Source organism: Balaenoptera acutorostrata, chromosome 10 (genome assembly GCF_949987535.1).
Source record: "Balaenoptera acutorostrata chromosome 10, mBalAcu1.1, whole genome shotgun sequence".
In the NCBI taxonomy this organism is placed as follows: Eukaryota; Metazoa; Chordata; class Mammalia; order Artiodactyla; family Balaenopteridae; genus Balaenoptera; species Balaenoptera acutorostrata.
In genome coordinates, this window is record NC_080073.1 from 46654779 (window position 1) to 46680337 (window position 25559).

General features: G+C 50.0%; 1 protein-coding gene across 1 annotated transcript; it reads left to right on the top strand.

Annotated features, from left to right (window-relative positions):
- Nucleotides 1-749: 749 nt before the first annotated feature.
- POMGNT2 (protein O-linked mannose N-acetylglucosaminyltransferase 2 (beta 1,4-)) lies at nucleotides 750-20856 on the top strand. Its single transcript, XM_057555809.1, has 2 exons — nucleotides 750-1007; nucleotides 18557-20856. Exon 2 carries the CDS (start codon nucleotides 18662-18664, stop codon nucleotides 20402-20404), a length of 1743 nt encoding a protein of 580 aa, XP_057411792.1. The 5' UTR covers nucleotides 750-1007; nucleotides 18557-18661; the 3' UTR covers nucleotides 20405-20856.
- The last annotated feature ends 4703 nt before the right edge of the window (nucleotides 20857-25559 follow it).

A 25559-nucleotide genomic window follows, 5' to 3' on the forward strand; every position in this document is an offset into this window, starting at 1 on the left:
ATCCACATTTATTAGAATTTCTTGGTTAGAGGTCTGTATGTTTTTAAAGGCTTTTGACTGTATTGTCAAATTGCCCTGCATAAATTTACAAACTTTTACTGCCTCACCACTTGGGCATTATCATTTAAAATAATTATAAATGAAATACAGGGTTTTCCCAATTCGAGAGACAGAAGTGTTATCTCATAGATCAGTGGAGGTGCAGGTAATCATAGTTGGTGCACATCTAAATGAATAAAATTTTCATCTATACTAGCAAAAAGTCAAGAGGTCTAAAATTCATAAATGAAGAAGTAGGGATATATATATATATATATATATATATATATGTATATATATATATATATATATATATATATCGACAGTCGGCAGTAAATGCCAGATGCAGCAACCCTAAGACTTGGGAATGTTGCCCTTAAGGAGCAGGTGGGTCCTGGTGGGATAGAGTGGGGCTGGGGGATTGGAGCAAAGGAATGGTGCTTTTGTAGTAAGTCCCCCGTAGTATTATATATTTTTTAAAAGCATGTGAACGTATTAATTACTTTGATTTGATAAATGACATCTGCTTGTTGGTTTAACTTGCATTTAAGTTTATCATCAGGCCTCCCATAATTGTATAAACTTTACACCAAGCAAAACCGCCTCTCGAGGAGCAAACTACAACTCCCAGGATTCCGCGGGTTGAAGGAGCGGGCTGTCACCTGACGCAAACTGCAATTCCCAGAATTCCGCGAGCCAAGGAGGTGGGTCTGGCCTCGGGCTCAGGAGGCTGAACCCGAGAGCCTGCGCACGTGCACAAGTGACGCGCGGGCTCGCCAGCTGGGCAGGCGCACGGAGTCCACCTGCGAGCCCCGCGGCGGCTGACCAGACGGCGCGGCGGAACCTGCAACCCCTGCCTGGACCTCCACGGCTCAGAGCGGGCGGCGGGGGCGGGTTCGGCCAAAGCCAGCTCCTCGGAGGGCCGGCCTGGAAGCTTCAGCCTCGCGGAGCCCGGCTGCGGGGTGCAGGTGAGGTGCGCGCCCTCGCGGCGGGCTAGGGTTCCGCCACCCGGCTGGGTTTGGAATTGAGGGAGCGGCCCCCTGACCTCCCCCGGGAGGGAACGACAGGAGCGCTGGGGTGGAGAGGAGCCGAGGGGAATTTGCAGATCGGAGGAGTGACGTGTGATGAGGCTGAAGGAGGTGCGGGAGGTAGGCGAGGGTGAGGGGAGGTGGACCCTCGGGGTCCAGGTGCCGCGGGCCCTGGCGTGTCAGCTGAAGCCCTTAGCTCGGGCCTGGCACTGGCAGCGGGTGCCTACGCCCTTTTGCTGGGGAGATGGTGCGCGTGAGGCGCGGTGGAGGGGAGCCAGGCAAGGTGCACGGAGAGGGCCTGGGCCTCCTGAGCTCCCTTTGAAGGCAGTACCTGGGCAGCCCACAACTGATCCCTGGGCTCCTTGGGGCTCCATAGGGTGCCTACTGTGTGTCTAGTGATGAGAGCCTGCCACGGCCTGCTTGACAGTGCTCGGGTAGCCTCTGAAGGAGGGACCCGATGGACTCCCGGCCTTACCATGTGTGTAGGAACCTGTCTCCCGGTCACTGATGGGAATCCTCTGCTAAGGTCTAGGGTCCTCAGGCCAGAGTCCTGCACCTGGTGGTGGGCGGATAGGGTTGGCTTACTTTATGCCAACCAAGCCTCAGAACCTACTTTTGGGGGAAGGGAGAAGGGAATGGAATTGGTTATGGGGTGAACTTGATAGGACTTGGTGGCTAAGAGCACAGACAGAACAGGGTTCATTCACCAAATGTTTACTGTTACATGTGCTGGGCATTTAAATCCTGGCCCTCATTTACTAACTGTGTGCCCTTGAGCAAGTCACTTATCCTTTCTGAGCCTCTGTTTCTTTTATGGGGATAAAAGTACCTTCATCACAGGGTTGCTGTGAGGATTAAATGAAATCATGCTGCACAAATCCGAAGCCCAGTGTCTGGTGTACAGTGAATGTACAGCAAATGTTAGCACTTGTGGTTGCTAACAACAGAAGATGTTAGAGGTGAGATTGGAACCCAGGTCCGTCTCACTGGAACTAGCTGCTCCCTCTGACTCTCATGGATCTTGGAGATCTTCAGCTCATCCTTTCACATTACAAATGAGAAATCTGAGTCCCACTGGGTGGCAGAGCCAGGAAAGAGCACAGGTCCCCTCTTCCCTGGGGATGGACAGCACATCAGTTCCTGAGTCTTGGGCCCCCAGGCGGGGTGGGGTTGGTGGCGAGGAGCAGCAGAGTGGAGATCCTCATCAAAGGGGAGGATGGGGTGCTGGTGATGGTGAGTGTGGCCCCCCTCACACTGTGGCATGTGAGCATTCTGGTGGCCTTGATGTGGCAGGTGTCAGAGTGTCTTTCAGACCGACCTTCTGGTTGGCAAGTTCTTGCCTCTGAGCCTTGCTTTAGAAAATATTTAGCAATAAACACAGGCTTCTAGTGAATATTGAGCTAACCGGAAAATTAAATTACCGAATGCTTCAGTCCCCAGGGTTCCTTGTTACTCACAGTTGGTTGTCAGTGGATACTCTCCCCCAGGACCTGCTTATCACCTGATAGGTTTTTTAATTGGGTAAGATCATGAACACGAAAGGCAGAGACCACAAATGTCATCGTAGGCTTTGAAGTCAAACTTGGGTTCGAAGCCCAGCCTCACCACTTAATTGCTGTGCATCATTGGACAATTCACTTAACGATTCTGAGCATACTTCCTCAAATGTGGAATGAAATTGGTAACACCTGTTTTAGATTTGTAAGAGGGAACAAATGAGATAATTCACGTCAAGCACTTAGTATTGTTCCTGGCCTAGAGTAAGGGCCAGTGAATGGGAGTTATAGCATTATTATGATTAATAATAATTCTATAAAAATAATTGTCAGGCACTGTGCTTTGCCTGGGTTGTCTCTTTGAATTCACAAAACCACCCCGTGAAGTAGATATAATTGTGTCTTTTTTTCAGACCAGGAAATGGAGGCTTGCAGGGGTTAAGAATTGGTCCAGGCAGACACAGGACAAATACTATATGATATCACTTAAAGGATAAATTTAAAATAGTCAGACTCATGGAAGTAGAGTGTGGAATGGTGGTTGCCACAGATTGGGGTGGGGGGGTGGGTGGGAATGGGAAGGTATTAGTCAAAGGGTGTAAAGTTTCAGATAGACAAGATGACCAAGTCCTAGAGATCTACTGTACAGCATAGAGCCTATGTTAACAATACTGTATTATATACTTCAAATTTTGCTGTGAGGGTAGAGCTTATGTTAAGTGTTCTTATCACAAAAAAATAATAAATAAGAGGGCAGAGGAAACTTTCTGAGGTGATGGATAGGTTATGGCTTAGATTATGGTGATGGTTTCATGGGTATGTACTTATCTCCACACTTATCATGTCATATACATTAATCATGTACACCTTTTTATGTGTCAAAAAAATAAAAAGAGAGAAGAATTGGTCTGCAGTTACGCAGCTGCTAAGTGTCAGGACCAGAGCTCATATGCTGGAATCTCAGCTCCGGAACTGCTGCCATTTAATTCCCTTCCTCTGCTGCCCGGGGTCTTCACAGTTCTCAAAGTCCACCTGTGACCTGGGGCGGCCTCCAGTGTTACAGCAGGGGGTCTTGGACCGCTTGGAGAAGAGGCAGGATCCTGCAGCCTGGCTGAGTGTGCTTCCTCGCCATGTCTAAGGTTAGCCGAGGCTGGAGGGTGAAGCCTTAGGAAGAGGCAGCCAAAACGAGCCCTGTGGCCCCCAGAGGCTCTCATCACTGGACCACAGGGCTGGGGAAGGGCGTAAGCTGGGTGAGACCCGGAAGCCTGGTTTTGAGGAGAAATGATCGTGTCTAGGGGCTGGGAAGAGTCCTGGAGTCACGTACTTCTTCTGGGCCCGATGTCTGCTTTGGGGAGGGGGTCCGCCTGCGAGCTGTGGGTGTGAGGAGAGCCTGCACCCTCCTCTTTTCATCTCGGCTGCCTGTGAGAGTTCCCACTGCCTCTCAAGACCTTTTATAAAATAAAGAGTTGGAGCAAATAATTTCTAAGGGCTCTTTTAGCTATAAAAAGCCATGGTGATAATTCTAAATTGGTGGATTAACCCTGTCAGCACAGCACCGGGGCAGGTGGGATAATTGTCACCCCACTGTGCTCTCCAGACCTTCCTTGGGGTGAGAGAATGGCCGCAGCTCCCTGAGCCACCTGCCAACGCCGGGAATCTGCCTGGCCGGGTGGGGAGTAGTTACACAAGAGAAGCCTTGGTTGCTAAGTTACAGTTGAGGGCCTGTGGGTCTGCATTTCCAGAGCATCCACACCTGCTCTGCCCTTGAGTGATAAAAGCTCGGTGCTCTGAGGTCTACCCTGCTTCTCCATCACCAACTGTACTTCTGAGTCTGAAGCACTGTGGACCCTGGAGTCAGACACAGGTTTGAATTCTGGTGCTCCTGCTTGAGCTGCAAGACCTAGAGGAAAGTACTTAACCCCACGAAGCTTTAGTTTTTCATATTAAAAGAAAATGGAGATAATACGAGTACCTGCATTGGAGGGCTTTTGTGAGGCTTAAGTGAAAAGGGTCAGAGAAAGGGCTTAGAACAGTGCGTGGCACATAGTAGGTGCTCAGTAAAGTAAGATGTTGGTAGCATTAACGTCCACCCCCTGCCCAGAGGCCAGCATCCTCTTTTCCTGACCTGTTCAGAAGAGCTATCGATCCTTCCATGTTGTCTGGCTTCCCTGGGTACATACTCAGGGCCCAGGGTCTATCAGGGAATCACTCTGCCAGTGGTGATGACCATCGGTACAGTCTCAATGCTAAGAGTTGTCTCCTTTCTCCATTTTTAAAAGCTTAACAGAGGGCCCCTTCCTGGCTGGGCAGTGGGTACTCAGCCCTGGGCCAGGCTTCAGGGAGGGGCTGGGGACCTGGTCTGCTGTACTGTCACTATTACTGTTGTCCCCAGTACAGACCCTTGGGTCCGGTTGTTTTAGACACACCCAGCGACGAGACACATCTCAGGGTCCTTCAGTAGTGGCGGGTTTGTGACGGGAATCATGGCACTTCCTGGGGGGCTTCAGGAGTTACCACCGTTATGCTGGGTCCCAGAGCTTCCAGGAGGGATGTACAGTGGCCCCTGTAAGGGGCCAGAGAAGCAGTCCAGCCTTGCTCTGTTCAGGAGTTCATTTCTCAGGAGACCTACCTTCTGTCCGCGGGCCTGCGGGTGTGGACATCTGGTACAAGCGCCACCGCTGGATCTGACCTCTTCAGGGTCTCCCACCAGTGGCTACTGTAGACCCAGGCTCCGCTCGCATCCATTTAGCTGTGGCCTAGAGACCTGGGCTGGTTTTTTGCCACTTCAGCATTGTAAGTGATGCAGCTTGTGTGGGAAGGTGTCAGTTGGGGAACCTTTTCTCAAAAGGGGCTTAGAGTATGGCAGCCTTCTTAGGGTGCCCCAGAACATAGGCTTATGCACTGTCTTAGCAGAGGCTGGGAACAGGGTTTACTAGCCTTTATTGAAGGGGAGGGTTGTCCTTGGTTGTTTACCCTGGGTTGGATAGAAATGCCCTGCTGGGTATTTAGAAGCAGGGAATTGCAGAATTGTGGAGTGTTAGAAAAACCTCGGAGGAGTTCTTCTTAAAATTGAGTGCACACTAGAATCACCTGGAAGCTTTTTTAAAAAACACAGGTTCCTGAATCACCCTTCAGAGATTCTGGTTCAGCAGGTCTGGAGGGGGCCCCAGATTCTGCATTTCTCGTATCCCAGGTGTTGCTGATACTGCTTTGGGGGACCCCATGTCCAGCCCCCGCCAGCCCCACAGGTTGACCTCGGTTTACTGGACCACTGCCCAGCAGGGGAGAGGCTCACTGCCTTACAAAGTAGCCGATCCCTCAATGTTAGAACAGCTCTAACCCTTAGAGAAGCCTCTTCTTGCCTCCCACGCTGGAGTCCCCTTCCTGTGACTCCCCCTCAGGCCTTACTTTAGTGCCCTGGAGCGGCCCACACCACCGTGCTAGGTGCAGAGTGGCAGCCAGCTGCTGGGAATTACAGGTACCTGAAGTCCACCCTTCAGCCTGGGGCCTGGGTTGCACATGTCACCGTCATGCACATGTGTCCACTCTGTTAGGAGGGGTGCAGCCCCCCCTCTGGAGCAGCCTCACGCTTGCTGCACAGCCCCTCAGGTGTTTGAAGAATGCCCAGGTTCCAGGGGCTTCTCTTCCGCAAGGAAGGGGCCCTACTCCTTTGAGCATCCTACACAGGATGGGGTTTCTGGATCCTTCCTGATCCTGGCTGCCCCACTGGACGTATCCCAGAAGGACTCACATGGAATAGTCTCATATTAACAATTAAGCACGTAGACTCTGATTCCTGACAGAGGTCATATCCTCAGTCTAATCATGAGGAAACACCAGACAAGCCCAAATTGAGGGACACGCTAGAAAATATCTGACTCTGTTAAAAATTGTCAAGGTCATAAAAGGGAAGGAAAGACTCAGAAGCTGCCCAAAATGGGGGAGACGAGAGACATGCTACCTGGCCGCCAGGCTTCATCCTGGTTTGGATTCTGCACCACAGAATAGAGACCACGGATTCATAACAGTATCATATCAATATTAATTTCCCGATTTTGTGTGATATGAGAGAATGTTCTCATTCTTAGGAAATAGATGCCGAAGTGTTAGGGGTTAAAGGGGCAAGACATCTTCAGCTTATTTTTTTAATTTTTTACTTTTTTGGCTGCGTTGTGTCTTTGTTGCTGCGCGCGGGCTTTTCTCTAGTTGTGGCGAGCGGGGACTACTCTTAGTTGCCGTGTGCGGGCTTCTCATCGCGGTGGCTCCTCTTTTTTTTTTAATAAATTTATTTATTTTATTTTATTTTTTTGGCTGCGTTGGGTCTTTGTTGCTGCACGTGGGCTTTTCTCTGGTTGCGGCGAGCAGGGGCTACTCTTCGTTGTGGTGTGCAGGCTTCTCATTGTGATGGCTCCTCTTGCTGGGAGCACGGGCTCTAGGCGCGTGGGCTTCCGTAGCTGTGGCTCGTGGGCTCTAGAGCACAGGGTCAGTAGTTGTGGCGCACGGGCTTAGTTGCTCCGCAGCATGTGGGATCTTCTTGGACCAGGGCTCGAACCCGTGTCTCCTGCATTGGCAGGCGGATTCTCAACCACTGCGCCGCCAGGGAAGTCCCTCCAGCTTATTTTTAAACAGTTAAGAAAAAGAGAAAGAGAGAATGGTAAAACGAATGTGTCAAATTAGCAGTTGTTAGATCTGGGTAAGGATGTAGGAGAGTTCTTTGTATTATACATACAACTTTTTGTAAGTCTGGGATTATTTCCAGATAAAAGGAAAACAGATAACAGAGATGACAGACCCTGTAGCCACCCTGACTGCGTTAGAATCTCAGTGCTGCTTCCTGGGTGACCTTGGGCAGGTTTCTAACCTCTTTGCCCTTTGGTTCTACCATCTATAACATGACGATCATCATGTAAATTGGAGAACCTGGCACCTAGTGATTGGCCAGTGGATATCGGCTCTCATACGATGATGAAGGAGGTGGTGGAGTTGGTGGTGGTGATGGTGGTGATGAAAGGGAGGAGTTGAGGGTGACACCTTGGTGATGAGGCCAAAGGAAAACCCAAGCCGAGGCCTGTCACCTCCCTCCACTCACTAATGCTGGGCTCCAGGCTCCCTGGGTTTTTGGCAGGGACTGCTGTGACCTGGACACCGCACGGCTTCCCCCAGCAGAGGGCTTCGCCAGTGGTCACCTGAGCCCAAGGGGCTCCACTGGTGAAACACAGGTCTCCTGGCAGCTTCACGCCCTGCCTTCTCCTGGCACTGGCCACACTTGCTCTGCAGCCTGAGTGCCCCACTGTCTTATAAAGACAGTGCCCTTTCAGCTGTGCATGACTTCGGGCCTGGCCATCACTGCCCTGGGATGGGAGAGGAGCCTCTGCCTTGGTGGCCCCATGACTTTCTTGGTGGGCAGATGTGAGAACTGGGCACAGTGATGTCTGCTGTGGCTGGAGGTTTGTAGCAGTCATTGTCGGCAGGGATGTGTGGACACCTAATAGGGATACTCATCTTAGCCCCCAGACCACCAAAACACCTCCAAAACCTTGCTCAGAACTCCCTCACCCTTCAGGTAGCTTCCGTGGGTGGCCTCACGGAAGCTACTAGTAATTCAGGCTGCATTTGGGATAAAAGCGGTTTTTTTCAATAAATGACAATGGTGCCTCACAGCACCATTTCCTGCCAGGCACACTTCTTCGTTCTTCTTTGTGAATGTTTTACGCCTCTTGTAGTGAGTGGCCTTCTGAGCCTCTTGATGAATTCAATCTTCTCACATTGGACCTGAGGGCCCAAATGGATCTGTGTACACTTTGGGGACTGTGTAGTTCCTGTAAGAATTGTTTTTATTTGAATTTGCAGTTTCAGTAGAAAACCTGATGCAGGCGTGTTCTGTGTCACCTGGGTGAGCATGACAGCCGAGACTCACACGATTCTGTTCTCTGTTGCGTCCCTGTTTGTGACCACATTGGTGCGTAGTAGTGCTTTTCTGTTTTGCCAGAAAGGGCCAACACAGGCAGCTCTAACTTGCAAGTGACCCATGGGTGCCAAGCAAAAGCCAGGTGGTGACGCAGCAGGCTGTGTGAGCAGGGGTTTCCGCGTCGGTGGTAGGCTGGGCTCACCTCCGTCTGTTCAGCTGTCCCGCCTGTGCTGAGCGCCGTGGAGCCCTGGCTGTCCTCAGCAAAGCCTGCCACCACGTATCCTACCAGAGTCACACAGACTGGAATTCTCTTGCTCCTCTGCCCCCCACCCCCCGCAAGGAGTTCCATCCTCTTTAATTGATAAGGAAGTAGAGTCACTATCTTTAGCTTGACCCAGGATTGATGTCTGCAGCTTTGCCTTGCTTTGCCCGTTATACTAAAGCAAGGAGTTACTATCCATGTTAAATTAAGTTTTTAGTCTAAGCATGTGAACTCTTAACTGAATGTTAAATATGCCTGGTCAATTAAATGTTGGGTTTTACAAGGAGTACTCAGAGGCTGCCAACATTTTGCCAAAGGGTAAATGCTTTTGGCAGAAAACCTGATGTCTTGTCAGTGTTTCTTCAGGTTTGTCAATAGCATTGGATGGAGATCTAACTTTGGAGCCCATAGAAGCATGATGTTAGGAGTACCAGTTCTACACACTGCTTCTGGTAACAATAAATAGGAGGGGGAGGGAGCAGGGGGAGAGATCATTCTGAGGGTGTTTGAGTTATTGGAACTTGTTTGCTTTTCCTAACTCACAACGTGCGAGACACATCAGTGCAGGACAGAAAGCTTCCATAATTCAGCACTAGTATTTCAGGCTGCATTTGGGATAAAAGCAGTTTTTTTCAATAAATGACAAAATAAGAATTCTACGATTTTCAGTCGGGAGTATGAACAACCCTTAAAAGTAAGATTGTTATACTATTCATATAAAGCCTTCTGCAGGCGCTGTTGCCACCCCACATCTTGCCGTGGGCGCTGCTGGTCTTCTGAGCCTGGGTCTGGCAGGTGCTGGCAGTCCCAGGTCCCCCCATCCCCACAGCCCTGCTTCTGGGGGAGTGGCCGGTGAACAGTGGCTGGGTCTGGCAGTTGGGAACCCAGTGCAGCTGGCCAGGCCAGCAGGAGAGGGCTTCACTTTAGACCAGAGCTTACATCCTTGGTCCCATTGTACCAGCAACAATAAGGCCAGCAGCCCCAGCCCTTGGGCCTACCTGTCATCTTCACTCAAGTTGAATAGTTGCCAGAAATTACAGATTAGGACATTTCACATTTTAAATGGATTTCTGGCTTCTCTGGAAAAACCAGAAGGGTAGTGTTACAGCCTGAATTGTGTCCTTGCAAATTCATGGTGGAAGTCCTAAACCCCAATGTGACTATATTTAGAGAAAGGACCTTTAAGGAGGTAATTAAAGTTAAATGAGGTCATAAGGGTGGGGCCCTAATCCAATAGGACTGGTGTCCTAATAACAAGAAGAAGAGAGACTAGAGATCTCTTTCCCTCCAGCGCGCACAAAGAGGTCATGTGAGCACACAGTGAGAAGGTGTCCGTCTGCAAGCCATGGAGAGAGGCCTCAGGAGAAACCAAACCTGTCTACACCTTGATCTGGGACTTCTAGCCTCCACTACTGTGAGAAAATAAATTTCTCTTGCTTAAGTCACCCAGTCTGTAGTACTTGGTTATGGCAGCCAGAGCAGACTAATACTAGTAGGTACCACCAGGCCGCTTTCCTGCCAGGCCCTCGTCAGCTTGAACTTTAACCTGGGCGTTTGGTCTCCGGGTCACACTGCTCGCTCCTGGCTTCACTTTCCCCATTGGCTCTTGGCCTTAGTAAGCATGTGAGTCTGTACCCCCCGCTCTAGGCCTAGAATTCCTGAGGCTTGTACTCCTTATCAGATGCCGGGGCCCTTGTGAATGGCTTTTCTGTGCCTGTGTCTGGAGCCGGGCAGGGCCGCCCAGGAGTGGAGTCTGCACCCAGTGCGGGATGAGCAGCCTCGGACGGCAGCCTCCACAGTGGTGGCTCCTCCTGCCCGGCGCTTAGTGTGTCTGCAGGTGTGGCGGCAGCATCAGCACCTTCCTCCGGTGCTTCCTGGAGGAATCCCGGAAAAGGAGGATTTGCCGTCTGCGGGAATCTGATAGTACGTATCTGGTCTAGGAGCTGAGTAAAGCAGTTTTTGGGGGGTGAATTGGCAGTATCCTCTATCTGTCTCAGTTTCTAGAGGGCTGTTTTAAGCATGTTTTTAATCCCTTATTTCTTTTTTCTCATTTCTTTTGAAAAATATTCTTGTTTTTTTTTTTTTTTTAGCTTGAACCCATTCTTCTATGTATTGACTTGTCAGCAAAATTAAAGAAACAATAGCTAGATAAACATCTTATATCTACCAAACTTAAGTAGAGTACATTTCTTTTTGTTTTTTTGGAGACTTTTTAAAAATTTATTGTACCCTTCCTGTCTCAGATGCCCAGCTGAACTTTGAACTTTTTTTTTTTTCAAAGTTTTTAAAATTTTTATTATTTTTTCACATGAAGAAAATTGTGTAAATCTTAAGTTTTTTTTGTTTTTTTTAAAACATCTTTATTGAAGTATAATTGCTTCACAATGGTGTGTTAGTTTCTGCTTTATAACAAAGTGAATCAGCTACAGATTTACACACGTTCCCATATCTCCTCCCTCCCACATCTCCCTCCCTCCCACCCTCCCCATCCCACCCCCCCAGGCGGTCACAAAGCACCGTGCTGATCTCCCTGTGCTATGCGGCTGCTTCCCACTAGCTATTTATTTTACATTTGGTAGTATATATATGTCCATGACACTCTCTTACCCTGTCACATCTCACCCCACCCCCTCCCCATATCCTCAAGTCCATTCTTTAGTAGGTCTGTGTCTTTATTCCCATCTTGCCACTAGGTTCTTCATGACCTTTTTTTTTTTTTTTTCCTTAGATTCCATATATATGTGTTAGCATACTGTATTTGTTTTTCTCTTTCTGACTTACTTCACTCTGTATGACAGACTCTAACTCCATCCACCTCATTACAAATACCTCCATTTCATTTCTTTTTATGGCTGAGTAATATTCCATTGTATATATGTGCCACATCTTCTTTATCCATTCATCCGATGATGGACACTTAGGTTGCTTCCATGTCCTGGCTATTGTAAATAGAGCTGCAGTGAACATTTTGGTACATGACTCTTTTTGACCTATGGTTTTCTCAGGGTATATGCCCAGTAGTGGGATTGCTGGGTCGTATGGTAGTTCTATTTTTAGTTTTTTAAGGAACCTCCATACTGTTCTCCATAGTGGCTAGAGTACATTTCTGATGAAAATATTCTAACACTAAAAATATACCATTGAAAAACATTCTTGCTCTATCATTCTTTGTCCTGGCTGAGCCAGTAAGCTCTTTGTGCCCCATATCCATTGGGTCCTAAATGTGGAGCCTGAGGTAGAGGAAGCAGAGAATGACAAACGTGGTGATGTTTGAGTCCCCGGGACCTCTTTGCCCTGAATGCAGAGAAGATGAGGTCCCAGGGGTGCCTGGGCTGTTAGTGTAGACAGTGCTTACGCGCTCCGTGTTCAAATCCTGACGCCTTTCCATGCAAGCCGAGGGCCTTGGGACACATTACTTAGCTTCTCCTCGCCTCTGTGTCCTGATCTGTGAGATGGGGAAAATGTTACTGGTGCTTTGCTAGCCGCTTAGATGTTGGTTTTCCGATTAAATGAGGAAATGCACAAATCGTTTTTAAGTACCCTGCCAGCATAAAATGTTGAGGGTGGCAGGGGCTCTGCATGTTAATTTTGTACTGGAAACCGGCTGCTCAGACCAAGCAGAAGCGTCTTCTAAATTTATGGGGCCATCTTCACAGAGAAAGGAAACAAGTCATTAGGAAGACGGAGCAAAGCTGGGAGGTGGTGAGGGTGCTTCCCAAAGCAGTTGGGGGTTCAGCCCTTTTGGGAATTGGTCTGAGGCTATACAGTTTGGCACCTGTTTTTCGTTCACTGTTAATTTTAGGAGCCCTAATGGAAATACAATTATGACAGCTGATGTGCTTTGAGGCCTGTTTAGATACTCTACATGCTTTAGCTCACTTATTCTTACAACGCCCCGAGGAGGTTATTCTTCCCATTGTACAGATGAGGCCATTGAGACTTAAGGTGGCGGACGGACATGCCAAGATCATAAAGCCAGCTCACATGTAGTCTGAAGGAAGGTGAGCGTGAGCAAGAGCCTGGGAAGAATTCTTGACCACCACCATGAGGAAGGAGGCTTGAAATCTCCTCTGCCGTCTTGTGTGTGTCCTGACACCTGCACTCGCCCAGACTGAATGCCCTTCTCCGTGGTGTGGGAAAGCTGCCAGGGTTCCCAGCTTCCTAAGCAGACTCTTCTCTCACCCACCTGACGATGCTCTCCCTCTAGGGAGTCTTTTGGGGGAGACCAGTGGGAAACAGATCTTTAAGCAAAGGCCAAATGAGTGTCTAATCAGGAGGACCCAGGAAGTGACCAGAAGGGGGGTTGGGCTGGTCCCACTGGACAAGGAAAGCTTGTCGCCTGTACTGAGGGCCTCTCTGACATTCATGGGGCAGGAGGAGCGCGTCTAGCAGTGGGGGCCTGGCCTCACCCCCAGCAGTGAAGATGCTTCCTCCGTTAGCGCTCCCGAGAATGCGTTCCCTGCCTCTCTGACAGCTGCGCCACGTCAGGTGTTCACAGCAGCCTCTTGTCTCCTCTGCCACAGGGAGAACCTTGAGGACGGGGGTGTCTTTTTTTTTTTTTTTAATGTTTGTATCTCTTGCTCATACCCTACTCTAACTTAGGCTGATGCAGAGCCTCACTCCCGTTTTCTGCATGTTCTCCTAAGTCTTTGGACTCAGGTTCATGAATAGATATAGATAGAAATGGGTGGACATATGGACATATCTTCCTTTGGGTGAGTCAACGGGAAGTTCAGGCTGCCCTGCCCCGCACCCCGCCAGGGCTGCCCCCCGGAGGGGGAGGAGTGCCGTGGCTGGCTTCCATCCTGCTCGGCTGCTGGCTGTGTCATAGTGGTAGTTACGTAAGGTCAGCGCCCTGCCTGCCCACCTCTAACCGAGCCTGTTGTCAAGGGAATGAAGGAGGGAATCTCAGGACCTATGTCATGGACGACTCAAGGGCACGGCTTTCCACCACGTGCCACAGAACCAGGCCTCAGGAGGGGTTGGGGATCTGTTCAGAGCTTGCCTCCTTGCTGGAAGATAGGTGCTCTGGGCACGTGCCCTTTGTAAGCCTTGAGGCCTTGTTCTGTCTTAGCATGGCCGTCCTCCCCTGGTCTCCCTGCCACTTACCTCTCCTGGGAGAGGGTCCCCTGCTCCAGACCAGGCTTTGGGACAGAGTGGCTTGACAGGTAACTTGAGACCAGAGTGGTCTGCTCATAATAAGTGACAGGCCCCTCCCCTCCTGGGACCCCCAGGCCAGGGAGTAGGTGTGCTGAAGACAACACCATCCAAGCTATTGATGCCACACCTTAGAAGTCCAAGAGGGACTGTCTTTTCCATGTAACAAGTTTATTTCCAAAGAACACAGTTCTGTAGTCAGCCCTCGGCACCGCAAGCAGAGAAGGTGTCTCCAGGGCCATTGAGTTGGCCCCTTTTATTTGCCTCCTTGCCCCTGGCCAGCGTTGCTCTTAATCTGCCTCCGTAACGAGACTCCACCGGGGAAGGCAGCAGGGACACCGCCCTCCTCTTCCAGCAGCCTGGTACCTGGTCCAGAGAAGTTGTATCTCCTCGGCCAGCAGACAGGACTTAGGAGAATCTTGGCTTCTTTAGAGCCAGGGGTCTGATTAGTGTACTCTTTGTCTCCATCTGTTATCTTTTGAAAACATTTCTAAGGATTTTGCCTGATCTTTCTGTTCTCCAGGCATCTGCGGGCTGCTGCGGTGCAATTGGGGGTGGGGGGGTGGACAGACACAGAGGGGGGACCGTGGGGAACAGGCTGGAAGGACTTTATGATAAGCAGTGACTGCCTGAGTTCTTGTTGGCTTTCTCACTACCACACTTTGGCTGTTTCACAGCAGGGGAGAGTACAAGGGCAGCTTTCCATCTGTCTCCACAGGGGCAAAATACAATAATATCTGTGTTAATTAACATTCCCCCAGAAGCAGATTCTGAGACAAGGATTCAAGTGCAAGTAGATTATTTGCACTTGATCGCAATACACATGAACAGGGCAGTGGGGAAAGGAGACAGGGTGGGGAAGAAGGCTAGTTCCCACTGCGGGCAACTGTGTAATCCACTTAATCCATTAGGAGCTCTGGGAGCCAGTGTAGAAGACGCCTCTGGGCCATCTCATGTGGGGAGGATGGGATTGGGGGATTTACGTGACCGTTCCCATCAGATGTTGGCATTCCCATCAGATGTTGGCGCAGGCTGCTTGGCCCGTAAGTGGTAAAGTTAGAAACCCAGGCAATCTGACCTCAGGGCCCCATGCTTTAACCACCATGCTTTATTTCTAGGGAAATGTTCTGTCCATCCCCAGCAAACCTTTTCTCCCATTTTCCCTCTTGGAAGGGTAACTGGAAAGCCTGAAGCGTCCATGAGAGGTCCACGTGGGCGAGTCTGTATGTGTCCTGCCTTCTGTCAGCGCTGTTCCGGCAGGGCCTGGGGGTGGGTGGAGGACTTACCATCTGACTAGAAGCCGTCCTTCCCATTCCCCAGGCCCTAAGGCTGGTCTCTGCCTGGTTGCCTGTTGGTCTCACGAGGCCCCTACCCCCGTGTTCCCTGGTTCCCATAAGCTTTGCCCCAAGGCCCCCAAGCTCAGTGACTTAACTGGGATGGGCTGCTACACACACAGCCCCCCGGTCCTCCTGCCTGCCTGTGGCCCCTGCTCCACCTCCCCACCTGCTGCCAAGCCTGCCTTTCACCACGAGGACACCTGGGCGAGGGGCAGGTAGCAGAATGCTCACTGGAGAGGCGGTGAGTACCTGGGGGCCCAGATGCCTGCTCAGGTTGGAGGTGGGTCTTTCCTCATTTCCTGGGGGTCTTGCTTTCTGATGTTCCCCGGGTGTGTGTTTTAGCCTTAGCTGCTGTTGGACGCCGTTCTTGTCTACGGTCAGGGCAAAACATGCACCAGCTCGTGCCACGCCCTTCTGCCTCCCCTCCCTCCAGGGAAAGCTTTATTTTATTTTATTATTTTTTCTGAGCATTAATTTATTACTCATCCACTATCCAGTATTCTGTCATTTTGTAATAGTGATCTATTTGATTCTTTGTTTCCTTTTTAACTTTTCCTTATGCAAAATGTCAAACAAACTCAAAAGGGATCAAAAAAAGACCCCATCATCATCTTCAACTACCAATATTCTACTGTCTTCTTCCATCTCTCTCCATGCCTTTTTTGCTGGAGTATTTTAGAACAAACCACATACATGTTATTTTACCTATAAATACTTATGTCCTCTTGTTTCTTAAGTTATCTAATTTTTTAATAACTTTTTATTTTGAAATAATTTGAGACTTACATCAAAGTTACAAAAAACGCTTCACTCAGCTTCCCCTAATGTTAACATCTTACACGACCACAGTATAAGTATCAAAACCAGGAAATTAACACAGGCTTGATACTGTACCATGAGCCTTATTCAGATTCTGCCAATGTCCTACTAATGTCCTTTTTCTGGCCCAGGAGTCCACATTGCATTTAGTTGTCTTGCCTCCTTACTCTCCTCCAATCTGGGACCTCCTCAGTCTTCCCTTGTCTTTTATGACTTTAACTCTTGAAGAGTCCTGGTCAGGTATTTTGTAGAATATCCTTCAATTTGAGTTTAATGTTTTCTTTATTAACTAATCTATAGACCATATTCAGAGCTAGAACTGGAGCTAGAACCAAGTTTTCCCCATTTAGAAATATAGATTGAAGTTATGTAGTTTGGGCAAGAAGGCTCCAGAAATGAGGTACCCTTCTCAGCACATCATATCAAGGGGTACACGAGGTCAGTATATTATTACGGGTGATGTTAATGTTGATTATTTGGTTCAGGGGATGTCTGCCAAGCTTCTCTGCTGTAAAATTTCTATTTTTACCTTTGTCATTAATATGTACCTCATAGGGAGATACTTGGAGACTATGCAGATTTCCTGCTTCTCATCATACTTTCACCCACTAATTTTAGCATCCATCAGTGGATCTTGCCTGAAACAGTTATTGCTGTGATGTTTGCCAAATGGTGATTTTCTTTTTCCATCATTGCTTCTACATTTATTAACTGGAGTTCTGTAAGGGAGATCTGTCTCTTCTCCCCTATTTGGGTACACCAGGTTTTCTCTCTCGAGCCGCCTTGGTACTGTCTGTACCACAGTGGTGGTAAGGATAGTTGGTTCCCGTGGCGGGACCGTAGGACGCTGGTCGGAAATTGTCAACTATCAGCAATTTAACGTGGTTCAACCTTATAGCAAAGTAGTTCTTAGCTGGTGAGGCTGGGTGGAGAATTTCTAGATGGGGACACATATATTTGGAAAAGTATATGCAGCAATATTATTTTACATATTACAGATATAGATATAAAATATGAACTTCAGAAGGTAGAAGTTGATGAAATCCTGTTGTTTTGGGGACCAGATATTGCAGAAGAGAGTCTTGTGTGTGAGAGATTCTTGGGGGAAGGGGATGCTGGACTTTACAGGTCAGTTTGAGGCATGAAAGAGTTTCTCTGTATTATTAGTGGGTGCATGGGTTTGAAAAGACTGAGAAACGCTGACTGATGCTTAAACAGATTTCTCAGCTACGGGGTTTCTGGGCTTATAGAGACCCTGCCCTAGAGATGAACAGGGCTGACTGAAGGTGCAGTCAAAAGCCAGCTAAGAAGGCAGCTGCCCATGCCCTATTCTCTCACCCCATGGCTGGTGTCAGGTGCTACCCGTGCTGTTCCTGTGAGGGCTGAGGGTGAGATTCTTCGATCGTTTGAACAGTCCTGGGCCTCAGAGCAGGTATGATACCCTTCCTGGTGGTATGGAAAAAATGGGAGCAAATGCCCACAGCTCAGCCAGGCCTCCCTGTAGGTGTGTGTATGTGGGACAGGAAGTTTAACCCTTTGGAGGTTTTGCCTCAGTATACAAAACCATTGTCAGTGGTGATATTCAGACACAGTTCCCTTAGTGGACCACTGAGGGGACAAGTTTCTACCCATCTTTTCATGGAGATCTAAAAACCAGCAGGCGTGATTTCCAAACAGGAGCTTTAAGCAAGAGCAGATGTTCCCTATCTCCCCCATGCATGTGTGCCACGTGTCCTGAGAAGGGGCATGCGGGGTCCTGGTGTGCAGCCTGGGAACTGAGCTCACAGGCCTTCTGTCCCGTATGTGCCCATGGTAAGGTGAAGTCCTTACCTTGCAGTACCAGGAATGTCGGGCCCTTAATGGGGATTTTCCCTGAGGCTGCTTGTCACAGATACCTTTGCTGGTTATCTTTTGCTGCAGCAGTGCTTCATAACAAACAGCCCCAGAATTTCAGTGACCTACAATAAGAAGCACTTACTCAGCTCACATGTCTCTGTGTTGCCTGGTCTTGGCTGGGTTTGACCGGTGGTTCTGATGATCTTGGCTGGACTCAATTACAAACCTGGGGGTCAGCTGAGCCAGACTGAGCATGGCTGGAGCAGCTGTGCTCTGCACACAGGTCTCTTCTCCTGGGACCAGGAAGTTAGGCTGAACACAGTCTTCTCATGGCAACATCCTAAGTATAAAGAGGGCAAAGACAGTCACACAAGCACTTTTCAAGCCCCTGATATGTCCTGTCTGCTAACATCTCATTGGCCAAAGCAAGTTATGTGGCCACGCCCAAAGTCCAGGTGCAGGGATGTATATTCCCCCATGGAAGCAGCAGGGGAGGGAGGGGAGTGAATATTTTTGAACAACGGTCTAGCCTACCGTATCTTCAAATGTGCAGAACGATGCAAGGATCCAGTGCCGTAGCAGAGCCCAGCGCAATGCCTGGCGCAGAGCGGGCGCTCGGGGTGACTCCAGACACCATGCAGACACCTTTTCCTTTTCCTTCTCTCCTCCCGCAGGCCTCTGCTGGTCCTCCGGGTGCCTGCAGGGATGGGTAAAGCCCGCCACGCCCGAGGTGCTTCCCAGGGGCCGTCGTCTCACTAGGGCCTCGCCGCGGCGCTAGGATGCACCTCTCGGCGGTGCTCAACGCCCTCCTGGTGTCGGTGCTGGCAGCCGTGCTGTGGAAGCACGTGCGGCTGCGCGAGCATGCGGCCTCCCTGGAGGAGGAGCTGGCCCTCGGCAGCCGAGCCCCGGAGCCCGCCCCGGCGATGCGGATCGACTACGCGAAGGCCCTGCGGATCCTGACGGAGGGTGGCTCGCACATGGTGTGCACCGGCCGCACGCACACCGACCGCCTCTGCCGCTTCAAGTGGCTCTGCTACTCCAGCGAGGCCGAGGAGTTCATCTTCTTCCACGGCAACGCCTCCGTGATGCTGCCCAGCCTGGGCTCCCGGCGCTTCCAGCCGGCCCTGCTCGACCTGTCCACCGTGGAGGACCACAACACCCAGTACTTCAACTTCGTGGAGCTGCCGGCCGCCGCCCTGCGCTTCATGCCCAAGCCGGTGTTCGTGCCTGACGTGGCCCTCATCGCCAACCGCTTCAACCCTGACAACCTCATGCACGTCTTCCACGACGACCTGCTGCCCCTCTTCTACACCCTGCGGCAGTTCCCCGGCCTGGCCCGCGAGGCCCGGCTCTTCTTCATGGAGGGCTGGGGCGAGGGCGCCCACTTTGACCTCTACAAGCTGCTCAGCCCCAAGCAGCCCCTCCTGCGGGCGCAGCTGAAGGCCCTGGGCCGGCTGCTGTGCTTCTCCCATGCCTTCGTGGGCCTCTCCAAGATCACCACCTGGTACCAGTATGGCTTCGTCCAGCCCCAGGGCCCAAAGGCCAACATCCTCGTCTCGGGCAACGAGATCCGGCAGTTTGCCAGGTTCCTGACGGAAAAGCTGAACGTGAGCCACGCAGGCAGCCCCCTGGGCGAGGAGTACCTCCTGGTCTTCAGCCGCACCCAGGACAGACTCATTCTGAATGAGGCAGAGCTGCTGCTGGCACTGGCCCGGGAGTTTCAGATGAAGACCCTGACGGTGTCCCTGGAGGACCACGCCTTTGCAGACGTGGTGCGGCTGGTCAGCAACGCCTCCATGCTGGTCAGCATGCACGGGGCCCAGCTGGTCACTGCCCTCTTCCTGCCCCGCGGGGCAGCCGTGGTGGAGCTCTTTCCCTACGCCGTCAACCCTGACCACTACACCCCCTATAAGACACTGGCCACGCTGCCCGGCATGGACCTCCAGTACGTAGCCTGGCGGAACACGTTGCCAGAGAACACGGTCACGCACCCAGAGCGGCCCTGGGACCAGGGGGGCATCACCCACCTAGACCGGGCCGAGCAGGCCCGGATCCTGCAAAGCCGGGAGGTCCCGCGGCACCTCTGTTGCCGGAACCCTGAGTGGCTCTTCCGAATCTACCAGGACACCAAGGTGGACATCCCGTCGCTCATCCAAACCATACGGCGCGTGGTGAAGGGCCGGCCGGGGCCGAGGAAGCAGAAGTGGACGGTCAGTCTGTACCCCGGCAAGGTGCGGGAGGCGCGGTGCCAGGCGTCGGTGCAGGGCGCCTCCGAGGCCCGCCTCAGCGTCTCCTGGCAGATCCCGTGGAACCTCAAGTACCTGAAGGTGAGGGAGGTGAAGTATGAGGTGTGGGTCCAGGAGCAGGGGGAGAACACCTATGTGCCTTACGTCCTGGCCCTGCAGAACCACACCTTCACCGAGAACATCAAGCCCTTCACTACCTACCTGGTGTGGGTCCGCTGCATCTTCAACAAGACCCTCCAGGGACCCTTTGCAGACGTGCTGGTGTGCAACACGTAGCGAGCGGTCCGGCCAGGGCTCGGGAGGGTGGCTACTCAGGCTTGGTGTCCCTGGGCCCGCCAGCTCCCAGGGGTGGCTTCTGGGAATTGTTTATTTATTGAGGAGGCCTGTGCCTCGGGTCATCTTGTTGCATCGGAGGTGTGGGGTTCTCAGCACGCCTCTTTGCACAGGTGTGATGGGACCTCCCCCCCAGTTTCTCTCATCCTGAGCATCCATACCCTGGAGAAGGTCCTTAAGGGGAGGAGGAAGAGGAGAGTAAGAATCCCAAAGAACCTCCTTGGCTAAGTGATCATGCTGTTTCCTACGGCATCTTTCTGGTTGGTGTCGGGTTTCTGGAAACTGCTAGTAATCGTGGTCGTTTGGGTGGGTGGTACATCAGCTTCCGTCATCGTGAAATTCACCTCTAGCCCCATGAAGTGTGTGTTTGGAACATTCATTAAATGATTATAAACATCTCAGTCAAGTCTTTTATTGGACGGTGGGAAGGGGGGTTGTAGTCAATACCTAGATGCCCTTTCATCCGGATTGTCAGCCAAGGAGATGTGGCGAAGGGGAAGGCATCGAGGCCTGGGAGGCAAGGCAGGCTGGCTGGATTTCATCCTGATGAGGGATGAGTATCCCATTTCCATCTGTGTGGGATGAAAGCCTGGAAGTAGGTGGGAGAGGGCTGTGGGGAGGAAGATCGGTGTCTGCCAGAGTCTGCTTAGGCGTCACTAGACATTCAGACACATGAGACTATGGTACACACACCCGGCGTCGGATTCATTTAGAAGGACATAACACAAGATGCTCAGAAAGCCAGCACGGCTGCATCAAGTGACTTCTTCCACAGGAGGAGTCCTCACACCAGTCCAGGGGCCGTTCTATTACCCTCTTCCCCAAGTGATTGCTCAAGGGTAAGGAGTTGGCACCCCCATTGGTAGCTGTGGGGGCCACTTTGGCTTAGAAGCCCCATAGGAACCATTATCTTCTAAACAGCCCATAGTCAAGTAAGTTCCCAGGGTCCCGCGAGGAACCTGCCTGGTTATAGGAGTTATCGCACTCAGGGAAGCCTCAGCTCCGGTGTCCTGCCAGATAGTTTAGTTCACTCAGGGTCGTTCCAGTCCAGATCAGAGGTCATATTTGAATACCACACCCGACATTTATCCGGCTTCCATGGCAACAGAGCTAGAAAATTAACTCACTATCAAATTCGTCCTCAGAGAAGGAGAAGGAGTTTTAGCCTTTTCTTCGCAGGCAGATGGTGATGCCGGTCTGACTCCTGCGGAGAGAAGAAAAGGGGGCCTTGGGGAGGTGGGAGCTCGGGCTGTAGTTTGTTTATATGAGTTGTGCCAGGCTGATTGGGAGTCCCTGAGGCAAAGCTGTGCATTAGATGAATATCCTGGTCACTGGCTGAGAGTTATTCATCTGTAGGGTGAGGATGATACAGCTGGGATTGTTGGAAGGCATTCAGGAAATCATCTGTGTAAACCTTTAGCACCATGCCGGATGTGTGATATATTAGTCATTACGGGTCCAGAATCCATACCCAAACCCTGGAGGGCAAATGTGATTCCAAATTCTGAAATTTTCAGAAGGTAATCTGGTGCCTATACCGTGTATTACGCAATATTCTCAGCAGGGTCTGAGATTACACCCAATAACCAAACACACTGGGATGTCCGCAGTGAACTGTATGCATATTCGTGCTGAGTGGGACATGAGTTTTGGCACCAAACATATGAAAAAGCTTTCGATTTTCAGGGCTTTGGGGGTTGTTGGAATTGCATCTAGAGGGTTGTGAATCATCAGCCTCTCTTGCTTGGAAACGCCATCATTTTCCCTGGACTACCCTTTGGGGGTGAAGTGCCAAGGAACAGGGTCAGGCCCGCGGTTCGGCCAGTGATGGCCTCGACAGAGCCCCTCCGCCGGCCTCTCTTAAGGCTGATTCAGCTGCAGCTGAGCAGACCCCTGCGACTCCCACACTGCAGATGCATCGCGGGTCCTGGCCGGGCAGCCTCTCCAAGGTTGATGGGAACATCCTGATTCACCATCCCCTGCTGCTTGCTTCCGTTGGCACATTGCTCTCATTCCAGAGGTAATGGCTGGGGAGGCACGGGGGGCAAGCAGCCCCAGCACGCGCTGAGGCTGAGAGTGTGTTTTGAAGAGGATAAAAAGTGCATGAAGTTTCAAGTTTGCAGAAGGGACACAGTTCACAGATGGAGCAGATTTTAAAAAGCAAAGAGCAATGGGGAGGGAGTCAAACACATTTGAATGTGCTTGGCCAGCGTCACCGTTTGCTGCTCACACTCCAGGGAAGTGGCCCTGCCTCGCCATCAGCTCTGAACCCAAGGGGATTAGAGGAAGAGGAGCTGTCAGAGTGGCGGGGAGGGCAGTGGGAGTGCCTTTGAGTGGTGGTCCTGGGTTGAAGGCTTGCTAGCACAGTTCCTGCCTGGGCTTGAATTCTGGCCCTTCCACCTACCAGCTGGGTGACCTTGGGCAAGTCACTTAACCTCTCTGTGCCTTATCTGCGAAATAGGGATAGCAATCATCACGCCTACCCATCGATGGCGGTGAGGTCAAATGCCTTGATCCATGTAAACAGGATCACAGTACCTGGCGTGTAGTCATCGCTCAGTAAATGTCCGTGGTTATTATAGCCAGTGCTCGGAAGCATTTGTGGCCAAGCCCAGATCTGAACCCCAAACTCCTGCATCCAAGTCCAGTCCTCTGAAAATCAAAAATATTAAAAAAAAATTTTAAGGATACGTAAGAAAAAAAAAAGGCTTTCAGAGGCAGAAGGTAGGGACTCAAGAGACACCTGCTGAAGACCAGCACATTGAGAGGCCTCTACCCCCAAACTGGAGCCATTCTCATCTGAGAGTAGCCGAGGTGGGGCCTGCCCTGTGTCCCCCTTCCTGTGCTGAAGAGACCTGTCCGCATCAGGACGCAAAAGTGCGTGCTGGAAACTTGGGGCCTTGCTCACGGAGAGAAAGCTTCTGGCTTGGTGTCCAGAGAAACTTCACACACACACACACACACACAGTAGCCAACCCGCACGCTGGGCAGATTTCCTCTCCTTTCCCAGGCAGCCACCCAGACCTATTTCAATGTAAAGGGAAGCTGCTCTGAGGCGTGGCTCAGTCGCCTCTCTGTAGGTCGCTGGCCAGCTGCCTTCACCTAGATTACCCTCGAACTTTGTTTAAGCCTCATGCGCAAGCAGTGTGGAAATAAAGACCACCCAGATGAGATCACCCAGATAGAGGCTATTTATTCAGAGCCTGCTCTAGCAAGGCAGTTAGTACCGTCACTTGCTTTCGGCAGAGACTCCAAGGCAGACTGAGGAGTGGGAAGACTTTCTAGTGGAAAACAGGGAAGCCTTCAGGGATGCCCTGATTGGAGGCCGTGGGCAGGGGGAGCTGCAGGTTGGCAAACTTGAAGAGGGACATCCTATGTGCTTGGTTAGGGGAGCATATTTGACTTTCTCTGGTTGGTCTTGAGTTGAAAGCGGGGACAAACAATAGTGAAGCTGGCAGTTATGGTCAAGTCCTGACCATTCTGCGCCGATTGCTGCAGATGTTGTGGTTTGACTTCCTGAGCTGATGGCTGCAGAGCTTGTGGGTCAGAGTTCTGTTGTCATAGATGTCTGGCCATTGTCTGTTAGTATATTCAGTCTCTCAGCAGTGAGACGGTATTAGCTCTGTTTCTTGAAAGGGGCAGGTTGAGTCACAAAGGTAGAATGAGTCTCATCTACCTAACATGGGAGCCCTAACTCTGCTTTGGCAGTGAAATGTTTCTCCACATTCCTTTCTCCTTAACATTTTCTAGGGTGACAGTTGTCTCAATCCCACCTCTGGCTGAGTGTAGATCCATCAAGCGGGAGGGAGGGAAGGGACACTTTAGCCAGAAGGCAGAGCAAGGGCTGTTAAAGTGAAAAATGGTTGAGTCCAGGGAGGGCAGCATCACTTGATAAGAGTATCCTTGGAAAGTACCAAGAAAAAGAGGAGAAAATTCAAGAAGTCAAAGGAAGACAAATGTATTGGTGATCTTAAGAGAAATACCTGAATCATCGGAAGCCATACTCCCTCTTCCAAAGGCCTAAATCTTGCCCAGGACACATCTGCATTCCCATGCCTGCTGAATATGCCAGGCATGAAAGTTGATGATAGGCCCCCAACTTCCTCTCTCCCATGCTGGGTTGGAAGCACCTTAGAAAGGTCATAAAAGATCTAGAGAAAGGCACAGGGCCCAGTTGGTTTTATGGGAGAGTGCTGTCAAACCTTTGAGAAGTACATGATTCCTATGTCAGTTGTTCCAGAGCATTAAAAAGATGAAAAAAATTTATTTCATGAGGCCTGCTTAACTTTAATAGTAAGACAGCCATGGAGCACACAAAAAAGAAAGACCTTAGACCGTATATCAATATATATGCAAAGATTCTAAATAAAATATTAGCAAATTAAACCCTATCATTCCTAATATACCTCAGCCAAATAGTTTTATTCTCGAAATGTAAAGATGACTCAGCATTAGAAAATAAATGAGAAAAACTGTATGTTCTATAGACATTAAGGCATTTAATAAAATTCAATCCCTACTTTAGATTTTTGAAAAATTCTTTCAGTAAGCTAAGAATAAAAAGAAATTAACTTGACTTAATGAAAGACATTTATCAGAAACTATTTCTTTAACCCTAATAATAGTCAGTGGTGAAACTCCAGAGGTGTTCTCTAATTAAAGTAAGGAATAAGATGAGGATACTTGCTGTTGTTGCTATTATTCATCTTTCCTCCAGAGATCCCAACCAAAGTAGTAAGATGACAAAAATAATCGAAGATAATATAACATGCACACATACATATGCACATTGTGCAACAAAAAATGTAAAATTATTATTATTTGAAAATATTATTTTTACTTAAAAACTCTGATATGCATCTAGAAATCTATCTAGAAAAAAATCTAATCAAGAAAAATAACTCATTCTCAATAGCAGTAAAAATTATAAAGTATCTTATAAAATGAGTTTGTTGAAGAAAACTTTCATATTTTACTAGAAGTTATAAAAAAACAAATGGATTGATAAACCATATCCCTGAATGAGAGCACTCAATATTGCAAATGAGTCAAAATCCTACTAATCTATAAATTCATTACAATCCCAGTCAAAACACCA

Excerpts from the sequence above, each read along its gene's own strand:
- POMGNT2 (XM_057555809.1), top strand. The coding sequence starts at position 18,662 with ATGCACCTCTCGGCGGTGCTCAACGCCCTCCTGGTGTCGGTGCTGGCA.